The sequence below is a fragment of the Cervus elaphus genome, chromosome 22 (genome assembly GCF_910594005.1).
Source record: "Cervus elaphus chromosome 22, mCerEla1.1, whole genome shotgun sequence".
Taxonomy (NCBI): Eukaryota; Metazoa; Chordata; class Mammalia; order Artiodactyla; family Cervidae; genus Cervus; species Cervus elaphus.
Genome location: NC_057836.1, coordinates 16,341,836 through 16,360,813, shown reverse-complemented (window position 1 = coordinate 16,360,813; position 18,978 = coordinate 16,341,836). Strand labels below are relative to the sequence as shown.

The window sequence follows — 18,978 nt, the reverse complement described above, 5'->3', positions numbered from 1 at the left end:
GCACTGGAAGCTCGGAGTCTTAACCACTGGACCACCAGGGAAGTCCACAATGCTTTTAGTCTCTTACACCAGACCTGATACATGGCAAGAGTGTAATGAATTGGGATTTCCCCGGTGGTCCAGTGGTTGGTTAAGATTTCCTACTTTCATTGCAAGGGGCCCAGGTTCCATACCTGGTCAAGGATGTAGATCTCACTTGCTGCAATTAAGAGTTCACCTAATGCAACTAAAGATTCTTCATGCTGCAACTAAGACCCAGTGCAATCCAATAAATATAATGTGTAAAAAAAAAAAAAAAGTGTGATGAATTATGGTTGCCAGTTATATCATCATCCCTGACCTCAGTGATCTTCACAACCACCCTGGCAGGATCACCCTCCACTTTAAAGAAAAGGAAGAGACAGCCAGACCTGGCTCATGCTCACACTCGCCTGTTAGACTGTGAAGGCTCCCTGCCTGCCTCCCCCTCCCGCCAGGCACACCGAGTTAGAGACCCACACACAGTGACCTAGAGGCTTTATTTACAAGAGGAGAACAGCCTGGCCCCGCCTGGGGCCTCGCTGGGCTATATACAGGATCCCAGGAGAGGGAGGTGAGGACACGGCTATTTAAATTACAGTAGAATGGGGGGGGGGGGGGGTGTTGCTCCAGGTTCAGGCTGTGGGTCATCCACTGGAGGCCTCTGCAGAGACAGGGCTGAGGCTGCAAAGGGAAGGGAGGAAAGGATAAGGCAAGGCTGGACCTGGAGTGGGAGACAAGACGCAGGTCTGGTGGGGCTGGGAAGGCAGGGTGAGGCCACAGCCGCCCCCTCTATCCGGGGCAGAAAGCCCAGCTGGGGGGCCCCAGAGACAGGCCAGGGAAGGGCCGTACCATGGCCGCCCCAGGACAGGCCCGGCTCACTTCCTCTTCAGGGAGCCCTTGTTCTTCTCCTTGTCCGCTGACCGCTGTTTCTTCACCTTCTCCTCCTTCTTGTTCTTACTGTGCACATTCTCATACACGTCCTCCTTGTGTCTGCAGGGCGGGGGCCAGCGGGTCAGGAGACAGGGGCAGGGTTCCCCAGCACCAGCCTGGGGTGACATGGGGTCACCCCATCTCACAGGTGAGCAAACTGAGGCCAGAAAAGCAAGGACACCAGCCCTGACAGCGTCCTGACACTAGACTAGAAGCGCCTAGGGGCAGAGGCGCCATCTCACACATCAGTATACTCAGCCCAGGCCCCACGTGGAAGGGCACTCAGGAGACACTTGTGAATACAGGTTGTAAGAACCAAGCTTATACTTGAACCCGAACCTCCCTGGAAAGGAAGGTCGGGCTAGGCAGGGGCCACTCACTTAGAGGAGGTGCGGGAGGCCTTGGCATGGGCGTTCTTCATGGCTGGCGGGTAGGTGATGTTCCCGTATTCCGATTCCCGGCCCTTCTGGGACTGCGGGGAGAGGTGTGGTGGGAGGCCGGTGGTCCCAGCAGCACCCCATGATGCCCACTGGCCCCCTCAGCCCAGCCAGGCCCCTGCTCTGCCCGCACCTGCATGACCTCCAACTTCTTCTTGGTGGTCTCGATGAACTGGGCGATGGCCACATAGATGAACTTGTACTGCGCCTCCGTCTGCACCATGCCCGAGCGCTGGGCCCGCACCATCTGGATGGTCTTTTGGATGTCGATGTCACAGTCCAGGCCTAGCCAAGAGGGCAGCCGGATGTCAGGCCCCGAGCGGAGAAGGAGGCGGGGGCGGGGGGGGGGGGGGCGCTGCTCACCCACCAGTCCCAGCGTCCCCCACCGGTCACCCTCACCCTTGGTGGAGATGCTCTCCATGAGCATGTCGATGACAATGATGGTGCCCGTGCGGCCAATGCCGGCGCTGGGGAGAGAAGGGGCGCGTGAGAGGTCCAGCCCGCAAAGGCCGCGAACCAGGGGCTCAAACGGCGCCGGCAGGGGCGGGGCTTAGGGAGCGGGCAGAAGGCAGGGGCGGGGCTTAGGGTAAGGGCAGTGAAACAAGATGCAGGAACCTGGCTGGGTTAGTGCGGTGGGGGTGGAGCAGGCAGGGCATGGGTTTGCCCAACTCTGCACCCATGCTCATCCCTCCAGCCAAAGGATTTGGGGGGAGAGCCTTGCACTCAAGTGCTAAGACGCTGCTCCCCGATGCCCTTCCCAGACTTTCTTCCCAGCCCCGCCGCCTGCTTCCACTTCTCCCCCTTCCCCCCACCACCCCAGGAGACTTGGGACCCCATCCCACCTGTCCTGCCTACTACCCTGGCACCCTGGCCCCCCGGCCCTCTCCCACAGCCTTGGCCCGAGCCAGGCTGCCCTCCTCGCATGAGGACCATCTTTCTGCAAGGCTGCATCTCCCTTTTTCTTCAGATCCCAACAGCAGGGTGAAGACAGTGCCCCCGCCGGCGTGCCACAAGGCCACTGGGCTCAGGAGAGTTGGGGGAGCAGCTCACAGGAGGTCTCCCCTCCTTCCCACCCTCTGCCGCCACCCCCTGGGCACACAGACCCCAGCAACCTCAACACCCCACAGAGACCCCAGTTTCACCTCCACCACTAGGCCAGTCAGGCCGATGCCCCAAGTCTCACTGTCTAATTTCAAACCCAGATTGTTAAAAATAACACCCTCTCACCCACTTCCTTCCTGTAACGTCTAAATTAAGGCCATGGGGATTTCAAGAAGGGGGGGGGGGGGTCACGGGCAGCAGGGTCATTCTTGGCGATAAGCCTGTCCCTGGAGGTAGAGTCCCTGAGACGGCACGTGGAGGGTACCTCCAGGCTCAGCCCACCCGGCCCTGCCCCAGGACACACAAGAGCTGGTGGGCAGAAGGAGGAAGTCCTGGCCCTCAGAGCCTGGGTCACATGGAGGGAGCAGGAAGGGAAGGGAAGGAGACAGACCTCCGTCCCCTCCACGGGAGACATCAAAACATGAATGATCCCCCCTTCTGGAGCATTTACTGTACTCCAGACACAGTGTGAGGATCTCACGTACAGATAAGGAACCCGGATCAGAGACGTGAAGTCATTTGTCTGAGATCATACAGCCAGGGAGTGGAGGAGCTGGAATTTACGGAAGCTACATCTGTCCAGCAACGCCTGCCTACCCCCTCCTCTCCACCCAGGCCAGGCAGCCTGCTGGGGCCCTGCTGCTCATTGCTGACCCCTCAGCTCCCCAGCTTAGCAGGGTCTCCCAAACATGAACATGGGAAGCTCCAGTGGACCTAGTGGTGCATGAGCCGAGGGGCTGAGCTGGGGGCACTGGCAGGAAGGGAGAAATAGGGGCGGCATGAAGAGGCCTCAGCACCCCTCCCCCTCATGGCTGCAGACGGTAAAGCGAAGAGATGGGGAGCCACACCGACCCCAAGGAGAAACACCGTGGGTAGGTATGTGTGAAAAAACAGGACTGACCAGGATCTGGGTCTACCATGAGCCCTGCTCCAGGTTCCCCCCATGGACCAGAGGTGACCTGACAAGAGGCTTGACCCATTTCCTCATTTGCACATGGCAGGTTGAACTAGACTGGACCGGACACTACATCTCTACGGGGACTCCCCACTCCAGGCAGGGGATCAAGCCATGGGCTTGGTTCAAGTTAAGTTCCACCCATGGGTCTGGAAGCCATCAGGGAACCCAGAAGAGGTGGGGGGCCCAGGAGGCTTTAAATGCGTTCACATGTAAACTGCTTACAACAGTGCAGGACGCTTGGCAGTACTCACTTGCCAGCAACTACTTGGATTATTATCACCGATATCATGATCATTGTCACTCTCACCTGCAATGCACGATGATGGGCCCTGCGTGAGGCAGACTCTCCTGCCGCTGGTTGATCTGGTCCAGGAAGCTGAGAACACCCCCAGGCTCACTGGGGACCCCATGATCAGGCCAGCTCAGGTACTGGTAGTGCCAAATCTCCCGAATCAGGTTCCCCTGGGTGGAGGACATAGGGTCAGTGCACCCTGCTCCCCCGCGTGGCTTCATTCTACCCAACCCAGGAGAACGAGCGTGAGCAGAGCCCCCAGCCTGGGGCAGGGGCAGGGGACACTCACATTTTCCAGCGGGGAGACCTGTAAGTTTCGGAGTTTGTACTCAGTTGTGTCATGTTCCCCGCAATTGGTTACAGTGTAGGGTCCGTAAACACGCTGACTGCCCACTTCTGGCCAGTATGGAACACATTTGTTCTGAAAAGAGAGGGTGGGGAGGGACGTGAGGCACAGAGGCAGGGCCTGAGTGCCCGGTGCTGGTCCGGCAGCTTCTGATGGATGAACAGGTGACCTGGCTGAGAGTCAGAGGCTTAGGTCTTGGCTCAGCGTGCTCCAGGTGGTGAGGCCTGACCAGCTGCTCAACAAGTCATTACGCACATGCGGGCCGGTATAGACCTCGCACCTGAAGCCACGCCAACCAGGCTGGAGTTACGGACACAAGTAAGACACAGCCTGGTGCGCACTGCCTCCAGGAGCTCACAGAGAGAAGGGTAAGCCAGGGAACTGAGCCACTGAGGAGCCCGGGCTGGGGGTGGGGGGCAGGAAGAGGCTAACTCTCCCTCTAGGTAATGGAGGAAATCAGGGGTGGCTTCACAGAGGAGAGAGCATGTGAGCCGGGTCTTTAAAAAAACGAGGAGTCTGTCGGGCAGAGATAGGGAGGAGAGATGAAGTCACTTTCTAGGAGAAATGAGCTCCTGCAGAGGCACGGAAACCTGAAGGAGCCTGGCAGGTCGGAGGTGAGGGCTGGAGGGCAGCCACCAGACCTGAGTACCAGGGTCCTCAGGGGGACAGCCTGACGCAGAAGTCACACACCTCTGCACAGGTCACAGCCACTCCAGGGCAGAGGGTGCCATGCGAGGGGGCAGCCTGACCATGGGGTGAGGGTTTGGGGCTGACTTCAGAGAGAGTAATGAGGCTGAGTGGAGAGGAGGTGCTACTACCCCGAGGGGGACGGTGGGCACTGGGTGGGGGGACACTTAAGGGATGGAGGCCTCTGGAAATCTGGGTCTGATGGTCAGGGGAGTCCCAGATAGGAAGCAGAGACCCAGAAGTCATTGTGTACTCAGATTTCTGCCTCAGTTCCCCAAGGAGGTCAGGCCCTTGCCCTCTGAGGAGGCCCTAAGTGTCTCTCCAGCTTAATGGTGGTGGAGCAGTCCTGGGGGTGGGGGCGGCGTGGGGCTCAGCCTACCCGGCCCTTCTCCACCTCCCGGGTGGTCATGACAATGACGCAGGTGTTCTCCTGCCACACCATCTGCCAGAAGTCGTTGACCGTGGCCTCCAGGCAGCCCTGGCTGGCGATGTAGGTCTTAGCGTTCTCATCAGGGCCTAGCAGCTGGTTCTGGACAGAGTGCAGAGATAAGCAGGGCTGTGAGCCCCTCATCCACCCACACACACCCCCATAGCAACAGCTCTGGCTTCACCCGATGTCTCTGGACCCAGCATCCCCAGGAGCCGGGGCCCATTTCCCGCCCCCACCCCACCATGACTGGTGAGCACACTGACCTTCACGTAGTTGGCGTTAATGTAGTCAGACCCAGGGATGTTACTGTCGCGTCCCTGAAGGACCACTCGACTGTGGTCAACTGGGAGTGGGTAGAAAGGAAGCAAGAAGGGCCTTCTTGAGCTCCCAGGCCATCCTTGCCCAGAGGCCCTGTGGGCAGGCTGGGGTGGGGGACCCACATGGGTTGAGGGATCTCAAACTGTGTGGGTTGGAGGTTTCAGAGGAAGAAGGGGGTGGGGTGGGGTATGAGGGGATCCTCTGGGAGCCTGGAGGAAGGGGGGGCACCCTTGTGGGTGGGGGCCCCTCATAGAGCTGGGGAAGGAGACCGTCTGAGATGGGGGGAGGTCAGCTAGGGGAGAGGCATCTCCTGGGTGAGTGGACGCTGCCTGAGTTGAGGGCGGGCTGGAGGTTGCCCAGGGTGCTCACACGGAAGGATGTTCTTATAACGGTTCTTGCTCTTGTTTTCTGGCCGCTGCCCTTCCAGCCGCTGGTGCAAGTTTTTCACCTCCTGCTTCTGCAGACTCTGTGAGACGAGTCACGGAAATGGAGCCCCAGGCCCAGAAGAGGGGTGTCCATGGGTATAGAGGTGGTGGGGCAGACTAATGTGAGGGAGGGGAGTGAGGGGACAGGGTCTGCCTGGGACCCCATGCCCTTCACCCTGCTGGTCCCATCACAGACCTCAAACTCCTCCCAGAAGCCGGCCTTGGCTGTCTCCTCTGACTCCTGCTTCTTGTTCAGTTCCAAGACCCGGTTCTCAATGTCAGCCGCATTCACCCTCGTGGCATAGTATGGCTGGGGTGGGGGAGGCCAGAAGTCAGCCGCTTCTAGAGCTCAGAGGCTCAGGGAATGGGAGGAGGCAGCCAGGCCCACCCCTCACCTGCCGCAGGTAGACAAAAGCGCCAGACGCCTCCTCGATCCCCGTCCTCTTGAAATGCTCCACCAGGTCCGTGAGGCTGTCAAAGGTCTCCGAACCCCCCACTGTGTAGCGTCCGCCCTGAGGGGTGCCAAGTCAGGCCACCTCAGTCTCCCTGCCCAGACCCCCAGCCTCGGACCAAAGCCCAGGCTGCCCCTCCCCACGGGCAAGGCTGTGGACCCAGAGAGGACCCCCAGCGGGGTGCCTCCCTGGTGCCCAGAGGCCTTACCTCACACATGACTTTGATATGGGTGACTCTGAGCGGGGAGCCGGGGCCAGCCTTGGGCTGGTCGCTGAGCACAGACAGCACAAAATCTCCAGGCTGGCTGAGGCTCTCACGCACAAGGAAGGTCCAGGGCTCCCCCTTGGCCTGCAGCAACGTCTCCGCCTGCCCTCCAGACATGTGGCCATGGTACCACCTAGGGAAGACGGCATCTGGGGAGCTGAGACTGAGGCCGGGGGCGGGCGCTGGGCAGATGCTCAGGGAGGGGGCAGGGAAATTGGGCACCTGCCATGTGCCGAACTGAGCTCTGCTACACGCTCTCAAATCCACCACTATGAGTAGGTCCGTCACTCTCACAGAAACATGAGAGGTAGGTACTACCCATTCTGCAGATGAGGAAACTGAGGCTGGGCAGTTGCACACTGGCCCAAGGACCTGGCTGATAAGTGGCAAGCCTCAGGACTTCTAAGCAAGCCCACCTCTGAAAGTTTAAGACACAGGGAGAAAGGCAGCCACATCCAAAATGTTCAGAGGGGAGAAACCCAGGAAGGGTCTCCATGAAAGAGCTGGGCAAGGGAAGCAGAAATGCAGACAGAGGCCAAACCACAGACAGCGATGGGGTTGGGAGAAACGGAAGTCACAAAGGAGGGGAGATGGGGAGAAGTCCCCCTGGGGTCCGGGAAGGTGGACAAGCCCCACAGGGTGAAGAGTGGTTTGGGGTGCCCCAGGTGGTGTCACTGAAGGGGCTGCTGGGGTTCGGTGTTGGGGGGGAGGCTCAAGGGGTTCAGAGGGGCAGAAAGCAGAACTAGGACCTTTCCCCAAAACACACCCCCTTCCCAGGAGGAAACTGTAGCCCCGCAATGCCCAGCCCCACAGGAAACCACGTGATGGAAAAAACACAAAACTCCTTCTGGGGAGAGAGTGAGAAGTGAGGTTGTGAGGTTTCCTCAGCCCAGGGACAGGGGAAGGGGGGCATTTTCCAACCGCAGGAATGGGGGGAAGGAGGGAGGGGGCCAGTCTGTCCCACCCCATCGTACTGTGGCCCGGAGGAGACTGCAGCTCAGACACCTCCAGAGTCCCCAGCCCAGTGCAGAACCCCCGGGCCACCATATCCCACGGCTCAGGGATAGGCCAGGGCCCCCAAGCAGTGGGGAGGGGGCTAACCTTCTTTCCCCAGGCCCTACAGGATGAGGAAGTCTCCATGCAAATGTCAGACTGACCACAGGCAAAGAGCTAGCCATTGAGGGGACAAATGCAAATTCCCCCCAGAGGAGGAGGGGCAGCTGCCAAGGCCAAGAACCAGAGCAAACCAGAGCAGAGGTTGGGAGAAAGAGCCTTCCCCACAGGCTCCCAGGGTCAAGGGTGAATCCAGGCCTCCTGGCATGGGGAGCCAGAAGCCCCTCTTTAAGTCAGCTGCCCTGGTCTTGAGTCCCTCTCTCCCTGACCTCTTCCAGCCACAATTTGAACCCTGACCCCAGGCCCCAGGGGGTCCTCTCAGCTCCATCCCTCTTCCAGCTCCATCCTCAACCACCCCTGCATCCACCCATCCTCTGGCAGCAGCCAGTAGGCCGGACCCTGGCTGTGGACAAGGAGGAGGCCAGGTCATGAAGAGCCCATGAGGATCTGGCTGGGCAGAAAATCCCCATGAATGTGGCAGGTGGGGTGCAGGAAGAGGGTGAGAGGCGGTGAACACCAGGGAAGGACAGACGCAAGCAAGGGCATCCAAGTGCTTCCCTCCTAGGAGCGGCGGCTTCACCAGAAATGGATCCCTGGCTGCATGTTCACGGGAAAAAGGGTCTCCAGGGGTGAGTCTGGGGCCTTTACCCAGCCTCATCTAGATCTCAGTCTCAACCTGTGACGAACAAAATATGGATGCAAGCTGGGAGGCATGCATCTCAGAAAGACCGAAAGCTGAGAGAATCCAGGTTCAGAATCATTTCAACAATCGATGCACAAATACAGGACAAGGATAAGTTGGCTTGGCCCTAGGAGTGTGCCAGAAAAAGCCCCCATAACAACCCAGAGTTTTTCAGCTGTCCTTCCCCTAATTATAGAAGCTATCATGGAGACACAGCTGGAAAATGAGACACCCCCCAACCCACCCATAAAATGCAGAGTTTTTGGGTCTGCCCACACTTTAGGGAGACCACCTGGGGAGTAGCCAGCCCAGTTCTGGGGACCATATCTTTGAAACCAGAAAGATGGGCGGGAAATGCTTAGAGTATTGTCCTGTGCCCAGCTACAAGGCCCTTGCACCCCTATGACACAATTTTCAACGATGTGGGTCTGGTCAAGGGACTAGTCCAGCGCTAGCCAGCCCCAGAGGGCAGACCCATTCTCAGGGGACACTGAGATGAGGCTACGTGTCCTCATACACGCTGACCCCTACGCTCCTCCTCAACCATAGGAACCCGTGCTGGGGAGGGAACAGTTACAAGAGGTCAGATTCTGTCTCAGGCAAGAAGAGCTTTCTAACAACAGAGCCAGCCATTTGGAAGACATGGCCACGAGGAGAGGCCTCTCTGGCACTGGTAGGGCCTGGGGCGTGGGTGGACAGGGACCCTGGAGAAGGGCCAGGCAACTTTCTCTTGCTTCCTAGGGGTTGATGGGAAGGGGGTCCGCAGATCACACAGAGGGAAGAGGCCCAAGGCGGGGAGGTTAGCCCACCTCTCAGTGGGGCGGGCCAGGGAGCGAAGCCCCTCACCTCTCACTGGTGGGGTCTGAGCAGTTCAGCGGGTACTTGAGGTGGATGATGGTGCCGTCTCGGTCCTGTAGAACTCCCTGCTGCTGCGTGTAGTACTCCACCAGCTCCGTCAGCGTCGCGAACTTCTCCCCTCCATACAGGTCGTAGAAGTCCCCAGAGTTCTGGATCCGAATATGAGTCACCTGGTCCCCGACCCTGCAGGGCACCCGGCGGCGGTGGTAAGGCCAGTGGGTGGGAGAGTGGAGGTCGGGTGGGGGTAGGGGGTGGGTGGGGGTCCCGGGTAGGGTTGGGGTGGATACACCCAGGGCCCTAGGGAAGCGAAATGAGCAGCCCAGGTCTAGCACCCCACCCCTGGCTGGAGCCGCAGGCCACCTACCTGACGGAGAGGGAGAAGTCGCCCTGGTTCTTGCGGCTGGGCCGCGCCAGGAAGCTTCCATGGACCCCTCGGCCCTTGAGCAGAGTCTCCGCATCCAGCCCACTGAGGTCTCGGTGAAACCACCTGGGGGCCAAGAAGGTGATGAGAAGAGGCCCCAGGGCCATGGGGCTCCCTGCCTCCTGCCTACCACGGGTGCCCGGCCCTTACCTCACCATCCTGGGAGTGCCCGGGGTGGGGAGGGGGGTGAAGGCGTGCAGGCAACGGGGTGGTGCCGCTGAGTCTGGGCAGGCGGGGGACGCTGGGGCTAAGCTCTGGAGGCTCTCAGCGCCCAGGCCACCTCGCCACCCAGCACGGTCCTGTCCTGCTTCTGGGGCTGCCACTCCACTGGCCTGGGGCAGCCGGCAGGGCGGGGACAGGAAGGGGCGCGGCCGACCCCTTGGGGGAACTCACTCACTTCTCGTTTTAGGGCAGAGCGGGGAGAAGCACGGGGTGGCGGTGGGGGTGGGGACAGGACCCACTTCCCACACGCCTGCCATCGAAGGCCTGGGGAGGGCGGCCCTCCACACACGACCACCCGAATGAGAACACACGTGAGCCTCCAGCGCCCCGGGCCAGCTCATGCTTGGTCCATGGGAACCCACACAGTCACGCGCCATCTCTTCCTGCTCCATGCAGCCTTCCCTGGTCCAAACCAATAATAATGGTGAGGGTGGCAACTATCATTAGCGGAGTCTGCCTAGACAACAGGCACTGTGCTGGGCGGTATTTACCTGCCTTATCTGATATGTCCTCACAGTAGCCCTGTGAGGCAGGTACCTTCATTATTGCTATTTTCCAGACAAGGAACCTGAGGCTCTGGGTGTGAAGGGAGCTCCCCCCTGGGGCCACACGGTCAGTAAATGGCAAACCAGAGTGCAAACCAGACGGCCTGGCTCCAAAGCTAGTGATTTTAGCTACTATATGCCAGGGCTCAGGGCTTCAGAGAACAGAGGTTGGAATTGCAGTCCAATATAAAATAAAAAGTTGAGGGACTTCCCTGGTGGTTCACTGGTTAAGAATCTGCCTTGCAATGCAGGCAGGCATCACAGGTTCGATCACTGGGCAGGGACCTAAGATCCCACATGCCGTGGAGCAACTGAGCCCATGCCAAAACTAAATCTGTGTACCACAATGGAAGATCCTGTGTACTGCAACTAAAACTGGACACAGCCAAATAAATAAGTAAATTTTAAAAAAGAAAAGAAAAAGTTAAAAAGGTTGGGGAGGGGGGCACTTCCCTAGGGGTCCAGTGGCTAAGACTCTGCTCCCAATGCAGGGGGCCCAGGTTTGATCTCTGGTCAGGGAACTAGATCCCACATGCTGCAACTAAGACTCGGTGCAGCCAAATAAATAAATAATTAAAAAAAAAAAAACCGAACAGAGGTTGAGAGTCTCTTCCACTCAGGCCAAGGTGGGAGGGGGCAGTTTCCTAACTGTTTAGGCTGGGCAGATGCCTCTTAGAGGGAGAGAAACCCTCCCTCGACACACACATCTGAATAGGTGCCCTGGGACAGAGGGATGGACAAAATGACCCTGGAGCAGCCCTGTCCAACTGGCACCTTCTCTGCTTCTTATCCTCGACCTTTGGGCCATCCACCGTGCCCCAACCCTGCAGTCAGGTGAGAAGCGGAATAGGAAGCAGGTGGGGCCAGAGCCGCCAGCCCTATGGATGGATCCACCGGAGTCTGAACTGTAGGTTCTTGCTGAGGGGGTCTGGTCTGAATCCGACAGAGCTCAGGACTCTGACCCAGGGGCCTGTCTCCTGGGCCGCAGCGGGGCACCCAGACCCTGCCATGGCCTAGTCTCAGGACCCGTTCACCTGGGGAGGCCCTAAACACTAAAAGCTTCTGATGCTCCATCTAATTCCAAATACAAACATACCGCCAATCCAAAGCAAGAGGAAGGAAGCCCAATCAATGCAAGATACACAAGAGGGGTCTTCCCTGGGGGCCCAGTGGTTAGGACTGTTCCACTGCAGAGTGCAAGGGTTCAATCCCTGGTCAGGGAACTAAGATTCCACAAGCCCTGGGGCACAGCCAAAATTAAAAAAAAAAAAAAAAAAAAGATACACAAGAAACCCTATGAGTGGCTTCCCTAGGGAAGGGACCAGAGCGGGTAGCTGGAGGAAAGAGCTGGGAGGGACCTTTCCTTCTCCCTCCTTCCACCTTTATTTTTTTTAATATTTTTGTATTTATTACTTATTTAATTGGCTGCACCAAGTCTTAGTTGTGACATGCAGGATCTTTGAGCTTCATTGCAGCCTGCAGGATCTTTAGCTGCTGCATGTGGGATCTACTTCCCTGAGCAGGCATCTCTCTTGGGGGCCTGGAGTCTTAACCACTGGACCACCAGGGAAGTCCTTTCAGTCTACCTTTTTGAAGATTGTAGCATGGGCATGTAGTCCCTTCATTAAAATAAGTAAACTGACTGGGAGATGGCAATTTCTGGGATAGCAGATCTGAGAGGTGTGTACACAGATGAAGTAAATGTGATGTTCAGTATTCAAGCACATTATGTATGCTATGCCTCAAAACAGAAGGAAAAATAAATAACAAACTATTCAAGCAATAAAAGTCTATTTTCTTATGTTGGCTACTTTATCATTTTTTGAATATCAATTCTCCGCCCTCCCCACCCCCAGAAAGGATTTCTGGAGACCCTGTTTGGTCTGTTTATCTCATGGTCTAACACTGACTACATCTATCTTAGACAGTAGCCCTGAAAGACTATGAACTCTCTCACAGCAGGGGGCAGGAAGAGACTGGACGCCATCACCTCCACTACAGGGGGCCCTCACCTCCAGCACAGGACGTCCACTGCTGGTCTGGCTCACCTCCAAGTAGTTAAAACTTAGCACCGTGTCTCACACAGAGCACGTGTCAAACCACATTCATCCAGACCCATGTATGTACATGGCCACAAGCCCAGGTCCAGTCCTACCCATGCACACCCTGCTTGTCACATACAGATGAGTATACACACACACACGTGCATGCACACACACAAGCATCCACTTACACACACACCGTCCCACTAAAAGCAACCTCATCACCCACGTCCATCTACACACGTACATAGTTAGGTGCAAACACCCACACGTGGACACAGCATCCCAACCACCCACAAATTTGCAGGTCACTACGTAGCACCCAACACCCCCTGTACTGTGGCCACAAACCACTCTCCCTCGGGAGTTTTAAAAAAGAAACTAACTAGGCACCCAGAAACTCCTGACCATGAAAGAGACAGGAATTTCTTTGAAGGGTGTCAAGTCAGAAGGTAGACAGGCACTAGGAGGGTATGCACAGTCTCTACTGTCCCTTGGCAGGAAAATAAATAAGAAGCACTGCCCTTCCCTTGGCATAAGTGCTCTGGAGTTCACAGAGCACGTGCGCGTGCACGCACACCCACACTCCCATTTGGGCCTCAGGCATCCCTCAGGGCTCAGTGGTTGTGGCCCACAGTTTTAGTTGCCCCTCTGCAAATGGGATCTTCCCGGACCAGGGATCAAACCTGTGTCCCCTGCTTTGGCTGGTGGATTCTTAACTGCTGGAACACCGGATCTAGGAATTATTTTCCCCATTCTTTTTTTTTTTTTTTTAGTTCTACCACTTTATTGCTACCAACCCATCTCCCTCCACCCTCGTGCACACACGCTCAGTCATGTAATCCCATGGACTTCAGCCCGCCAGACTCCTCTGTCCATGGACTTTTCCAGGCAAGAATACTGGAGTGGGTTGCCATTTCCTTCTCCATCCATTCTTTTTTTTTTTTTTAAGGGAGGTAAACAGGTTCAAGGAAGCTGAGAGTTAAAAAAGCAAGGGCCTACTAATTCAGAAGAGAAAATTACTCACTTGGGAAGCAAGGAGACAAAGGCAGAGATGAAGGTCAACGGGGATGCAGAAAGACAGGCAGTCTGGAAGAGCAAACAAAGTAATCTCTAGAAAGCTCTTGAAGTTCCCTGGGCCTCAGTACCCCTACCTGATAAATGGGCTTAACAATATTTCCCAAATGTTGATATAAAAAGCTGATATGTTGTAGATTTTTAGTATGAACAGCTTTTATGTGACGTTATTAATGTACATGCCAACCCTATTTAGTAGGTCCTGTTAGCCCAATTTTCATTTATTTATTTTTGGCTGTGCTGGGTCTTCCCTGCTGCTTGTGGTCTTTCTCTAGTTGAGGTGCATGGGCTTCTCAGTGCTGTGGCTTCTCTTTTTGCAGAGCACAGGTTCTGGGGCTCAAAGGCTCAGTAGTTGTGGCCCAAGGGCTTAGTTGCCCTTCAACATGTGCAATCTCCCCAGACCAGGGATCAAACCCATGTCCCCTGCCTTGGCAGGTGGATTCTTAACCACTGGACAACCAGGGAAGTCCATGTTAGCCCAACTTTAGAAACAAAAACTAAGGCTCAGAGAAGTAACTTGACCAAGGTCACAAGCTAGGAAGGGGGAAGGCAAGAAACCAAGGCCGTCTGACGTCTGACGAGTCCACTGTCCTTCCCACTGTACCAGCCACCGTGGGAGGAGGAGGCAGGGCGTGGGCACAGCGCACGTCGAGGCCGGGTTCAGGGCGCTTCTCCCTCAGGAGCCCCTTGGGGGCTGGCACGGGACCCACGAGCATAGCACCAGCTATGAGCTGGGCCCTGTGGCTGAGCTGAGCTGCTCTGAGAGGCTGAGACCCTTGGCAGAGGGTCTCATGGGGCCAGGCTGAGGAACCAAGGAAGGATTCTTTCGCAGGAAAAGACTTGCCAACCATCTGGCAGGAAAATGACAGACAGGAGCGTGGAAGGGATCGGGGACCAGAAGCCCCAGTGAGAACCTTGACAGCAGGGATCTCCCTGGTGGTCCAGTGGTTAAGACTCCTTGCTCCCAGTGCAGGGGGCTCGGGGTCAACCTCTCATCAGGGAACTAGATCCCATATGCCACAACTAATAAATAAATGTATTTATATACAAATAAATCTATCAATAAACAAATTATTTATAAATAAACAAATCTGCCAATAAATCATTTGTTTACACATAAATCTATTAAGTAATTTAATTATAAATAAATCTATCAATAATTTATTTATAAATAAATCTATCAATAAATAATTTATTTCTAAATACATTAATAATTAATAAAAATAAAATTTTTAAATAAATTATTTTTTTTTAAAAGAACCTTGACACTGGGGCTGAAGGAGACAAGGGATGCACTGAAGAAGGCAGGCACACCCCAAGAGCAGATGTGAATATAAAAAGCAAGAACTTACTGAACTTGGGGCGACCAACCTAGCAACTTACCAAGACGCCCAGCAGGTCCTCACTGTAGTATCCAAACTCCAGGAAGGCCCCACATGACCCAGCCCTCCTCTGTCCTCACTGGCCAACTCTGCCCCCAAGCACCATCGTTCAGTTTATTCCCACAGCAGGGCCTTTGCACTGGCCATTCCCTCTGCCAGCAGCACTGGAGCCTGATTCTTCCTCCTCATCCAGGTCTCAGCTCCTGCATCTCCGACTCAGGAGAGCCCTCCCTGGCCCCTCCAGCCAGTGATGCCACCGGCACCACAGTCACTTATTAGCATGTGAAGCTGGTTTATTTTCTGGGTAACACTTCTGAGACCCTGCAATTATCCTATTTAATGGGTTCCTTGGGCAGTCTGTCCCCTTCCACGCGCATGAAGCTCCATGCAGGCAGGAACTGTGTCTCTCTTGTTTGCTACAGTATTGGCAGCACCTTAAAAAGCACCTGGCAGAACTTCCCTGGCAGTCCAGTGGTTAGGACCTCACCTTCCAGTACCCGGGGTGTAGGTTCGTCCCTGACTGGGCAGCTAAGATCCCTCCCACATGACTTAGGGCCAAAAAAGCAAAACATAAAACAGAAGCAATATTGTAACAAATTCAATAAAGACTTTAAAAATGGTCCATATTAAAAAAAACTTTTAAAAAATTTAAAAACTAAAAAGCACCAGCATACAATAGACACTTAACAGTATCTGAACGAACTGATGCACAGGAGTGAAGGGAAACTGCGGGAGATCAGAACGAAGGATTTGGGACATTTAGTGGGAAATAGGGGAGCTTTCTCAGGTCTGCCTTTCAGATGCGTAATGTTTCAGGTGACATTCAGCTCCCTAGGGGGTGTGTCCTTAGCAGAAGACAGAAGCAGGGGACCAGAGGGCAGAGAGAGAAATTTGGTGAGAATAAATATGCATCTGTCAGGGAGAAAGTACTAGAGAAGGGGGGGTGGGGCAGAAGGTCAAGAACGAGGCTGGAGTTCTGGCATCTTGTGGGGAAAGTGACCCAGGGAGGGGGCAGGGGCGGGTCGCACTCATGGTCATGCACCTGTCAGGAGTGAGCAGGATCCCCGCCCCTCCCTCCCAAATGAACAGGAGCCCCATTACCCAGATGGAGCAGGGGACTTACCCATGGGACAGCATTTCCCCAGAGGGGTGGGGAGTCCCAGGCAGAAGGCACAGGGGGTGGGGTCGAGCCCCGTGGCGCAGCTGTGCAGGGGACCAAGCCAGGTGAGGAAGAATGCTCAGAAACCAGCCACTTTCCTCTCGACGCTGCCTGCCAGGCCAGAGGCACTGCAGGGACAAGCCCCTGGACTAAATAACCCCGGAAAAGGGAGAGGTGGGGCGGAGCTGGCCTCAGCAGCTGGCTTCTCCCTCCAGCCCCACTCGGCAGTCCAGCGCCAGCCCAGCACCGCCTGCCTGTCCCCCGCCTCCCTCCCTGTCCCCCGCCTCCCTCCCTGGGGAAGGGAGGAGCCACCTGCAACTCCACCTGGCCCACCAGCCAACCGAGCCGCAGGAAGCTGGGTGCTGCCAGCAAAACCCAGGAAGTCACCCTGGCCAAGGGAGCACCAGCCAATGAGGAAGTCTCCAGGGGCACAGAAGCCCAGGGGCCTCAGGAAAAGTCCAGAAAGCCCCACTGCTCAAAGAGGGTGAAGCCTGTGCAGGCCCCCCACCCAGCAGGGTTGAGGGGCCGGCCCATCCTCCCAGTCTGCCCTGGAGCCAGTCCAGCCGGGCAGGAACACAGGAAAGATCTGGATAGGGAAATGGGACAGCCTGAAAGGCAAGAGGGAGTCAGGGGGGACGTGGAGGTTGTCAGGGTCACAAAAACAGACATCAACACTAAGTCACAGGCACATTTATTATCCTGCGGTACAATTAGGTCTTCCCTTCCCCAGCAGTGTCACGGGAGGGCTAGCCCTCAGGAGGCGGCCACGCTGCCACCCGAAGCAGGCCCATGGGGCGGCAAGGTCATGGGCGGCAGGAACAGAGCCTTCAGCTTCCCGGACAGGCTGGCAATCTCGGGATCCTGGGCTTCGTAAGACTTGACAAGGCGGGCAAACTTAAGAACACCTGCAAAGAGGAACGAGGCATCAGTCCACACCCAACAGGGAACGGATGTGTCCAAGATGGCAGGAGGGAGCAGCTTGAGCTGGAGTGGATGGCTGCTTCCCCTCGGGCCAGGTAGCTGTCTCCAAAACAAGACCCAGGCAATGCCCTGCGTGGTCTGGATAAACTATTTCCTGGTCTACAGCAGGCACAACCCGATGGGATGCAGTGAATGACAACATCTCAAAGCAGTGTGCTTCCCAGGATCAGATTAACCATTTTAGCAGTTTAGTCACAAGAGCCCAAAGGATGCGTACCCACCAGAACGAGGTCCCCAGTCTATAACCAGGACACAGGAGGATCATGGGCCAGCTGGGCGGAATCAATAAACACTCTCGGAGAACTCGGTGATCTCACCCAAGAAACTGAACTGCCAGACCTCAAATTAGCTGAAACACGTTGCGGGGTGGGGAGTGGGGGGTGGGGGTGGGGCTGCAGAAGTGCGTGGTCATATAGACATCTCACTAAAAGCCACCAAAATGGGACTCATAGAAAGTTCTGCTGTGACCTCCAGCACTGGTTTACTAGCAGAGCCTGATTCCTCATCTTAAAACGGAATAACAGTATAGTTAATGGTAACTACAACATGCACTTAAGAACCTCTCTTGGCTCAAGTTCACAGCAGACCCTGGGCTCTGAGCGCCAACACTGTTAAGACTGTGGCTGCCGCCGTGTGGCGAGAAAGGGGACGACGGCTCAGGGACCCAACAGATCCATCGTCCTCTCCTCGATCCAGTGCACCGCCGACCCCCGTCCGACCCACCTTCCCCGTCGCAGCTGAAGCCGTAGGCTTTAATAACCTCCTGCTGAATCTGCGTGGCCACGGGCAGCACGAATTGCAGCATTTTGCCCATGTCGTTGCACGCGTTGTCCCGAGCTTCGTCCATGCGAACGGCATTCTCCGGCGCCGAGAAAGCCTGGATCACCTCGGCCAGGACCACTGTGCGCAGATGCAGCCCAGGGAGGAGTCGCCGCCGCGAGTGGGCATCCGAGTCCAGCCGACCCGCGCGGCCGAGAGCGCAAGGAAAAGGGCAGCGGATTAGTGAACCTAAGCCGTAATAACCGAGCTCGGCCCCCGAATTCCTCGCTGAGAGCATGGAGGCCCCTCTGAAGAGAGGACGGTCCCGCGCGCCCCCACTTCCCAGCGAATGCAGTCACACCTCTCGCCCAGCGCCCTTCTCGAGAAAAGAGCCCACCCGGCAAATGGGAGGCTTCTCACCCTTGGCCTGCTCGGCACTCAGGGCCGCGGATTGAGCCGAGGCGGACGCCATGGGACAAAAGATGCACGTGCGGTAGCGACGAGCTGGCAAAAAACGAACCGGTTTCTAGTGCGGCCCTCCCGGTGCAGGGGGTAAGCGAACGGGAAGCTACATCAGACAGAGCCGGAAACTTCCCGACAAGAGTCCCAACCTCCCGGATTTTCTCCGCCAGCAACTAGCCAACCACACGTAGACCAAAAAAAAAAAAAAAAAAAACCGAATCAGGAGAACAACAACAGCTTCCCACCCAAATATCAGTCTATTGTTGATAACCACTTATGTGGGAGGGGCTTTCCGGTGCGAACCGGAAAACCTGCTAGACAAATTCTAAAAGAGCTGTAACACTGCGTGCGTAGCTGCCGGAGGGAGCGCGGCATAGCCATCAACCCCGCTGTCGGTGAGGGTGAGCCCCGACGGCCGGTTCCTAGCTCCTACTGCTGTACAGATAACGAGACACACTGCGACTTTCGAAGGGGAAGACCATGTTCTAAGGAACTCTCTTAAATCCTTCGTGTCTAGAGTTTGTGAACGTTGGGTGGGGGCCTATGCAAATGAGCCAGTGCCGATTGGCTGAGTAGGAAGCCAGTCACGCCCCCTTCAGTTTTTAAGAACGCA

At 56.2% G+C, this 18,978-nt stretch overlaps 2 protein-coding genes and 1 non-coding gene across 4 annotated transcripts; all 3 read right to left on the bottom strand.

The window, feature by feature from the left end:
* Positions 1 to 499: 499 nt before the first annotated feature.
* On the bottom strand, positions 500 to 16,422 carry PTPN6 (protein tyrosine phosphatase non-receptor type 6). 2 transcript variants are annotated; one of them, XM_043882119.1, is made up of 16 exons: positions 16,128 to 16,422; positions 9,680 to 9,802; positions 9,304 to 9,498; positions 6,606 to 6,795; positions 6,341 to 6,457; positions 6,142 to 6,255; positions 5,890 to 5,986; positions 5,466 to 5,545; positions 5,152 to 5,301; positions 4,029 to 4,160; positions 3,755 to 3,909; positions 1,788 to 1,855; positions 1,522 to 1,673; positions 1,332 to 1,423; positions 871 to 1,011; positions 500 to 702 (listed from the first exon to the last, which is right to left on the bottom strand). In XM_043882119.1, the coding sequence occupies exons 1-15, from the start codon at positions 16,139 to 16,141 to the stop codon at positions 897 to 899; spliced, it is 1,794 nt and encodes a 597-aa protein (XP_043738054.1). In that variant the 5' UTR covers positions 16,142 to 16,422; the 3' UTR covers positions 500 to 702; positions 871 to 896. The 2 variants fall into 2 exon arrangements, with proteins under 2 accessions (XP_043738054.1, XP_043738055.1); XM_043882120.1 differs by lacking the exon at positions 16,128 to 16,422 and adding an exon at positions 9,887 to 10,106.
* Positions 16,423 to 16,837: 415 nt separating this feature from the next.
* Positions 16,838 to 18,709, bottom strand: C22H12orf57 (chromosome 22 C12orf57 homolog). The gene is made up of 3 exons (XM_043880926.1): positions 18,324 to 18,709; positions 17,868 to 18,044; positions 16,838 to 17,068 (listed from the first exon to the last, which is right to left on the bottom strand). Exons 1-3 carry the CDS (start codon positions 18,373 to 18,375, stop codon positions 16,917 to 16,919), a joined length of 381 nt encoding a protein of 126 aa, XP_043736861.1. The 5' UTR covers positions 18,376 to 18,709; the 3' UTR covers positions 16,838 to 16,916.
* On the bottom strand, positions 18,649 to 18,710 carry LOC122680901. Its single transcript, XR_006336817.1, has one exon. It is a non-coding gene; the product is annotated as a U7 small nuclear RNA (small nuclear RNA).
* Between the last annotated feature and the right edge of the window lie 268 nt (positions 18,711 to 18,978).